General features: G+C 42.0%; 1 protein-coding gene across 1 annotated transcript in view; it reads right to left on the minus strand.

The window, feature by feature from the left end:
* Positions 1 to 666: 666 nt before the first annotated feature.
* The window catches only part of LOC311123297 (voltage-dependent P/Q-type calcium channel subunit alpha-1A-like), a gene marked incomplete at both ends in the record, with an annotated part of 104,034 nt that continues 95,465 nt past the window's right edge, over positions 667 to 9,235 (minus strand). Inside the window, one exon of the mRNA XM_084197557.1 lies at positions 667 to 766. Coding sequence (XP_084053683.1) covers positions 667 to 766 — 100 coding nt within the window. The remainder of the gene's footprint in view (positions 767 to 9,235) is intronic.

Consider the following 9,235-nt stretch of genomic DNA (forward strand, 5'->3'; position numbering starts at 1 on the left):
GCCCCAGACCGAGGGTGATTGACCGTCATCTTGAACTTCTTCCATTTTCTAATAATTGCGCCAACAGTTGTTGCCTTCTCACCAAGCTGCTTGCCTATTGTCCTGTAGCCCATCCCAGCCTTGTGCAGGTCTACAATTTTATCCCTGATGTCCTTACACAGCTCTCTGGTCTTGGCCATTGTGGAGAGGTTGGAGTCTGTTTGATTGAGTGTGTGGACAGGTGTCTTTTATACAGGTAACGAATTCAAACAGGTGCAGTTCATACAGGTAATGAGTGGAGAACAGGAGGGCTTCTTAAAGAAAAACTAACAGGTCTGTGAGAACCGGAATTCTTACTGGTTGGTAGGTGATCAAATACTTATGTCATGCAATAAAATCCAAATTAATTACTTAAAAATCATACAATGTGATTTCTGGATTTTTGTTTTAGATTCCGTCTCTCACAGTTGAAGTGTACCTATGATAAAAATTACAGACCTCTACATGCTTTGTAAGTAGGAAAACCTGCAAAATCGGCAGTGTATCAAATACTTGTTCTCCCGATGCTATATGGTTTTCACAAGATATACACACACACACACACACACACAAAATCACCCCCACACACACTCCCCCTCGCCCCTGCCCCCCACCCCCCGACCGACACACACACACACACACCGGTACCTTTAGCTTGGGGAGTCGTTTGATGGTCTTGAGAGGTCGTAGTACCCTCAGTACTCTCAGAGACTTGATCGTGCTGATGTCTTTCCCCTTGCCAGTCCCCCTTCAGGTCGGCATGGGAATAACACAACAACGTCAGCACCGGGGGGAGAGGTGGGGGTGGAGTTGGGCCAGGAGTTTTTCCTGGTCAAGGAAAAGCTCCTGTCCTGGTTGGGATACTGTATCTCTCATACAGAGATAGTAAACAGTTAACAAGGCTAGCACACTTGTCTTAGGTTAAAACATAGTACAGAGACACTCACATTTCAGTCTCTTCTTCTGAAAAAAAGAAACCTTTTATATGAGTCACATGAAACGATATGTGATCAGTTGTTTGATCAGTAGGTTTCATGGCCAGTAGACTCTTGAGAAGCATGTTTCAACCATAAAAATATTATCAACAGGCATCTTCTGACGGGATGCCCAGCCAAACCTCTTTCTTTCTTTTTCACAACATTTCATTATCCAGGAGAATGTGAGTGGATGTCAGGGTGTTATAGTATTATTATAAGGCAGGATTATAATTAACTATATAATCCATGAGCTTGATAACATTATGGGCTGAGTCCCGACAGAGTTGAATGGTTTCCTTTCCTTATCTCCTTATACTGCAGGTCTATAAAAGGGCTGGATACCATTCCAGTTTATTGTCACCTCAGATAAGTGATGTTACTTGAAGGAAAGGAGACGAGGAAAGGATGCTATCTGAGACGATTGGGACGTGGCCATATGACATTGCTGATGTCAGTCACAGGATGTGACACCACAGACAGAACACAGAACAGTTCATTCAACCAATAGGAGGAATTATTTAGTCTGTCATCAGGGCTGTGTCACCCTATTCCCTATATAGTACACCCCTTTTGACCAGGCCTAGGGCTCTATATACGGAATAGGGGGCTATTTCAGATGCTGCCCGTTGTAGTAAACGACAAACGACATCCTGTGTTTTTATGTGCCTACTTCCTTTTATTCATAACAATATGGGGCTGTAGTTTCCAATGATTTGTATTACCTATAAAATTATAATAAAATTATATCAGGGAAAGAAAAATCTTTGATGTCAAGGGACCATATCTGGGAGTTGATCTTTATTGTAAGTGGAATGACAAGGACCATCGGCTGGAGGACTGCCAAGGAGCAGGAGCGGAGTGTGTGTGTGTTTGTTTGTGAGAGGTCTTTTTTCAAGCCTTTAACTATGAACTGCAGAGGTCTGCCCTCTCGAAGTCTCAAGACAATTCAATTCATTGGTGATTGATTGAGTCTGGGCTTTGGCAACTGTAGTGATGTGTGTGTGTTGTTTGTCTGTGTGTGTGTGTGTGTGTGTGTTCGATAATCAATATGCCTCACTCTGCTGATCCTGAATAGACTGAATAGACTAGAGTCCTCTCTATCAGAGCAGATATGAGAGTATTAAAGAAATATATTCTCTGGGTAGGCATTAAGAATTTGCATTTATAGCAACTGTATTATAGACACCTATACAATGATAGCATTTAGCATTAGCTACTATATATACATTAGCATGTAGTGTTAGCTACTGTATATAGCATTAGCATGTAGCTTCAGCTACTGTATATTTGATTAGCATGTAGCATAAGCTACTGTATATAGCATTACCATGCAGCAATAGCTACAGTATATGCGATTAGCATTAACATTAGCTGCAATAAAATAGTGTGAGCATCAGCTACAGTATATAAACCTAGCATTAGCATAGCCTATAGTATATAGACCTATACAATGATGTAAGTAGCATTAGCAAGAAGCATAGCTACTATATATATATAGCTATCCAATGATAGCATGTAGCATTAGCTACAGTTTTTAATAGACACTGATACAATGATAGCAAGTTGCAATTAGCTACAGTTATAGCCTACTGTAGACACCTATTAATAAATGATAGCATCTATGTTCATCTGTGAATTTTATCTTTCAGATTTTGACACTTGCTTTAGCTATATTAAGCAATACAGTATGCAACCGATTTGTACTGCATTGAATCACTCAGGGGGATACCATGGAGTGTTCCAATTGGTTCCTGGGGGGTGGGGGGGTCCGGAATGGTCCACAGCCAGACCAAATGTGGGTGTGACAACAGTGAATGGAGGAAGAGAAGGTAACGAGAAACGGCGAGAATGAGAGCGGAACGACTAGAGGAACAAAGAAAGAAAGAGAGAGAAGCCATTTTGGACCGGACAGAGAGAAAGAGAGAGAGAGGCAGCCGAGAGATGAGGAGAGAGAGAGACAGTGAGAGAGACAGAGACAGAACTTTACTTTACTTTGTGAAGCTCCTGTAGAAATCACCAAGGCAACGACAGCGAGAAAGGGTCAGTGACAGCAACAGAGAGAAAGAACAAAAGATGGAGGGATAGGGAGAAAGAGAGGAAGAAAGACAGAGACACACACAGACAGAGAGATAGAAAACACAGATAGAGACAGGAAAGGGGGAAGGGGTTTGGAGAAGGAGAAAACACCCATATGAGAGACGGACAGAGAAATAGGAGAGGAAAGCAAGATGGAGTGCTTTTGGATAGATATAAACCCCAACCCCCTCCCCAACACTCTCACTCCTCCACCAACTCTGGTTGCTATGACAACAACAACAGCAACCACAACAACAACTGTGATGTCGAAGATGGAATGTTTACATACCTGTTCACAAAAAAATGACACTTAATTATTTGCTTTGATTACCTTAATATTGGTAATAGTGCAGACCTATTTCTTTTGATTACTGTAATACTACTAATAGTGGAGACCTTTCTTTTTCTTATTACATATCCATAGAAAGCACTACTGGGACTATCTAAACATGACTCAATGGTAACAATTGTAACCAGGTTCTGTTACAAAAGGTGGCGTAGTCTTAAACCTGCTACATGCATTATTACCTATTTACCTGCTATATACATTACTTACTACATTATTAGTAGTACTACTTACTACTATTACTACATACAGTGCTACTTACTACTATGAATATTACTAGCACTATATATACTATCATTTCTTATACTCACTTACTACCTACACTATTATATTATACCTAGGTTGCAGTCCAAACTCAAAGTAGACAGCCCTTGGCCCTAAACCCTCAGCCCTTGAATTACGTTTTACATCGTCACATCTGAGTGTACCTTAAATGTCCCTTGCCCAAGTGAGGGAAAGTGATGATCGGAGAGGCAACATCCTTGGTGGAAATCTTGAAATTGAGTTTTAAAAACAACCAACCTAAAACTATTAATGTACCTAGCAAGCTAGCGTAGCTAGTTAGCACACCTGTCAGGTATCTAGCTACAGTTACCCATAGCTGGCTAGCTAGTTTTATAGTTTGGTAATTTATTTGAAAATAAATCAGAATTCAAAAAAAATAGTTTATGAAGCTGCTACGTTATATAGGCTCCCTCACTACGAGACTAAGACAATTTGCCAACGTTAAAATCAATGTAATCTATATATTTATTTTCGCAAGCTAGCGTCATAATTTTGTCTGACATGTCGAAAATGCAGCCATGTTGATTAATTTTGACACTTTGCGGCCACCAGAGTTTGACACGTAACTACAGTTTGCATTGAATTGTGGATCATATCAACCCTACAAGTGATCAAAATTCTTCACTCACTCCCTCGAGCTAAATTGAGGGCCGAGTGGGCAACGTTTGTGAATTGGATCACCACTTAAGATGGCAATCAAACTGCATCCGGTTTCGAAGATGATTCTCCCGAGGGAAAGTGGCTAGCGCGAGGGCTGAAGGGGTGTGTTTTGGACTGCAGCCCTACTCTCCTGTTGGGTCCTCAAAGCCATTAATTCATGGTTAGAGGAATCGGTTAGGTCCTCTATTTATCTATCTATCTGTGTATTAATTTAACAGCGATACTTATCGACCCTACTCAACAATTGACCTAGTCAAATAACTAAATACAATATTTTACTAGGTTCTCTCTAAATAGGTGGAGTAGTCAGGTGGAAAGTCCCTGAAGCCTTTCTTCACAGTAATGGCTAGAGAACTTCTATCTCTCTATCTGTGTATTAATTTAACAGTAAAACTGATCTTATCTCTTAATAACGATAAATTAGCCATGTTCTAATTGAGACAATCATCTCATTAAATCTACTGTAATGTAATGGGGCCCCGCAAGGCACGGACGTACTGTAATACTGTACAACACAGTGCAGTTTAGGCGTGGGATCTAACAAATGTATTCTTGGGGTAGTTTTCTGCTCATTGGGAGAGAACAGTAAATATTGTAGACACTGTAGAACAGTGGATACTGTTCATCTACATACCATAACCATTAAAATAGACACACACACTCACACGATACATCTTCACACACATGCATACGTACACAGACGTACGCACTCACGCATACAAACACACACACTCTCACACACAGAGAGCAAATGCATAGTCAAAGTAACTCGTAAACATGCAGCTCTCGATCATTGTGACAGTCCAGTGTCATTCAATGACGGTGCCAGAAGCGGATTTGTTGAGTCAAAAACCTTAGCGCGACAGTCTTGGCTCCCCTATGTGAGACTCAACAAATCAAGGCTCCACAGAAACAAGTGGAGCCCTAACCCTGAGCATCAGGGTAGCCCTGAGCAAATGGAGGAAGGGAAGAGGAGGAGAGGAGGAGAGGAGGAAGGGAACGGGCTGGGAAGGATGGAGAGGAGGAGGGTTGAAAGGGTGGGGGAGAGGAGAACAGGCCACCAAGGAGGCAAGGAAGACAGGGAGAAGAAAAGGGGGAGTAAGGAGAAATATCACAGGTGGGGGAGGATAAGAGCAAGGAAAGGTGGATGGAGGAAAGAGGGAGAAAGGAGGGAGGGAAGCATCCTCTTGGAGTGGGGAGGGGGAAGTCATGCTGGAGAGGGTGCAGTAGGCCAGTGGAGTGATTTTAAACTGGCAGAGAGAGTCAACAAACCTATCAGTCCCCATAGCAACAGCCACATTGAGGACTACCAAAAGGTTTAATATAGACAGTTCCAAATACTGTCTATCCATCCCTTCCACCAACATACTCATCATACATAACAGTTATATGTACTGTTATACACCCATGTATGTACACCTTCCTCAGTCCTTGGGGTCTCCTAGCTTTGTACTTGTCACACTCTTTCAATGCACATGTACAATTACTGCATGCTACATCATCAATCAAGTTACCATAGCGACCTTGTTATTGTCACATTCATGCTACATGAACAATCTAGTAACCATAGCAACCTGCAGCTGTCCAGAAACACAAAAGGTCACCTTGGTAGCACTATAGAGATCCAATTAAATTACTAGAGGGGCCATGTCATAATCCCTCAAAGTTCCAGAATGGGGTGAAAACGGAAGCAATATTGGACAGGGAGAACTCCAAACCAGTCTAATTGGAATGACTGGCAGTAGATTCCTGATTTTACTTATGCGGGAAAATAAAAGTAAGGCATGTGATATATCAGAAATTGTGTAATATAATTATTGTCAAACTAAAACATTGTCATATAATTATAAAGACAGTTTATAAGGGTTTATACCAATTGTCTGTATTAATAGCCAGTGTTGTAAAATACTTAAGTAAAAATACTTTAAAGAACTACTTAAGTAGTTTTTTGGGGTATTTGTACTTTACTTTACTATTTATATTTTCGACAACTTCACTACATTCCTAAATAAAATAATGTACTTTTTATGCCATACAGTTTCCCTGACACGCAAAATTACTAGTTACATTTTGAATACTTAGCAAGACAGGAAAATGGTCCAATTCACGCACTTATCAAGAGAACATCCCTGGTCATCCCTACTGCCTCTGATCTGGCAGACTCACTAAACACAAATGCTTCGTTTGTAAATTATGAGTGTTGGAGTGTGCCTCTGTCTATCCGTAATTTAAAAAATCTAGAATATTGTGACGTCTGGTTTGCAACCTCTTAAGCTGACAGTCCCTGAAATTGGGCACTAGAATTACTTAAAAAAATATGTATATGTTTAGATGACTTATTTTATTGATTTTCCACCATTTTATGTCAGAAGACAGCAATCCAGACCTTCATGTAAAGGTCCTCTGTCGAATAGACTTGTATTTGCCTCCCTCTGGTGGTCGGCTGCATCATTACATCAATTTATATCAATCACTTAATATAATAATAATATGCCATTTAGCAGACGCTTTTATCCAAAGCGACTTACAGTCATGCGTGCATACATTTTCTTTGTGTATGGGTGGTCCCGTGGATCGAACCCACTACCCTGGCGTTACAAGCGCAGTGCTCTACCAGCGGAGCTACAGAGGACCACTTCACTGCAACGTTACTTTTATAGCTCTACGATGAAGAATGCGACCTACACACTTCCTTGAACCTAAAGTAAGTAAAAAAGTCATATTAGTGGAAGTCAAACATTTGTTTTACGTCGGAGGCCGACACATTGCATATGCTCAGAATGACAAAATGGAGTCCTTTACACAGTGCTTCCGCCCTTGTCTACACTGTTTAAATGGCTCAAATGTTGATTTAGACAATCACACATTTTATAGATTTTGACTAGCCATAGCGAAACTGTGCAAAACGGCTGTCAGCTCAACTGGTTTGGTTAATATAAGGAATTATAAATTATTTATACTTTTACTTTTGATACTTAAGTATATTTTAGCAATTACATTTACTTTTGATAGTTACGTTTATTTAAAACCAAATCCTTTAGACTTTTACTCAAGTAGTATTTTACTGGGTGACTTTCACTTTTATTTGAGTCATTTTCTATTAAGGTATCTTTACTTTTACTCAAGTATGACAATTGGTTACTTTTTCCACCTCTGTAAATAGCCTCTTAAATATATGTAAACAGACCATAAATGTCTACATTTTGTTTTCTTGGAATGCTGTGAGTGCTATTATATGATACAATATCAGTACTTGTTGCATTTACAACTTGTCTAAGTCATATCAACAACTTATTTCAGCCAGTGTATGGCTGTGGATTGACTGCATTGTTTGAATGGAATGTTGGCATATTGGGCAGTTAATTTGATTAATGGAATCATTCCACTAAAATTGGCTGGCTAGCTAGCTAACAATCATACAGTGCAGATCAAATTTGATTTTGATTTGATACATTCTTCAAATTCATTATTTTACACAATATCTTATCACAGCACTGGCAAACCATGGTTGACCAACGCCCTGACCAAAATGGCGGACCTTTATCCCATCATAAAAATGTTCATGTCCATTCTAGTATTCTAATTCCTAATTCTATGGGTAGCACCTTGATCAAAACACTGGTCACATTCTGCATCATAGAATGTTAGTGACAACTCATTCCGACATTCCGGTAAAGTCACAAGGACACATTCAGCTTCTTCCTCTTGTTACATCATCAACACTGTCAGCACCTGATCGTAACACATCACAGCCAGGTTTGTATGATGTCACCATGTAGTCCATGTGAGTACCAGTGCAGGCATGCCATTGGAGCTGAGGAGGACGTACATACACACTCTCTTTCATCCTTTCTCTCTCTCACACACTCATTCTCTTTCACTCTCTCTCCTTTCTCTCATTCTCTCTCACATTCATACTCAGGCACATATATCGATATATAACCGTCGATATGTGGACAATATCTCAAGATATAAAATCATTCCACCCTCAGTGCCCTGCCCCAAACATTCACCCCTCTCCTCCCTCCTTCCCTTCCTCGGCTCCCCCAGGCCCCCCCAGGCCCCCCCCAGCCGTGCAGATGATAATAAATATTAAAATACCTGCTCTTCCGGTGGATGAGTGGAGTGATTACCGGTAACCATTAACAGGTGTGTAACGGTAACAGGGTGTGTGTGTGTGTGTGTGTGTGTGTGAGGTGTAATGGGAGAACAGGGCAAGGTATGTGCCTCGCAGCTCTGAACCAGAACGACCTGGGCACTAGAGGGTTACCAGGTGCCTGGGGAACCCTCAGCCTCACACAGCGTAAGGGGGACGGGGGACGGGGGGGTGCTCTCAGGGGGAAGGTTTAGGGTAGGGAGGTGGGAGGGAGAGGGTGGTTGGGTGATTGGGTGCAGTTGAAGGCTAGGCTGGGGGATGTGGAGAAGGTTGGGGGAGGGTGTTTGGGGTAGGGAGGTGGGAGGGGAGAGGGTGGTTGGGTGATTGGGTGCAGTTGAAGGCTAGGCTGGGAGATGTGGAGAAGGTTGGGGGGAGGGTGTTTGGGGTAGGGAGGTGGGAGGGAGAGGGTGGTTGGGTGATTGGGTGCAGTTGAAGGCTAGGCTGGGAGATGTGGAGAAGGTTGGGGGAGGGTGTTTGGGGTAGGGAGGTGGGTTGTTTGGGGGAGGATTGGGGATGGATTAGGTGTTTGCGTGATTGGTAGAGGGTTTGAGGGAGTTGGGAGGTTTTTGGGGGGAAGGGAGGTTGGAGGGGGAAGGCTGGGTCTGGATAGGGATGCAACTGTGAGCTAGGTTGGGGAGGGAGGTGGGAGGCAGGGGTTGGATGCAAGTAGTTGGGTGGGTGGGGCAACTGAGGACTAGGTTTGGGAAGGTGGTGGTG

Source organism: Coregonus lavaretus (genome assembly GCF_964263955.1).
Source record: "Coregonus lavaretus genome assembly, contig: HAP1_SCAFFOLD_1517, whole genome shotgun sequence".
NCBI lineage: Eukaryota > Metazoa > Chordata > Actinopteri > Salmoniformes > Salmonidae > Coregonus > Coregonus lavaretus.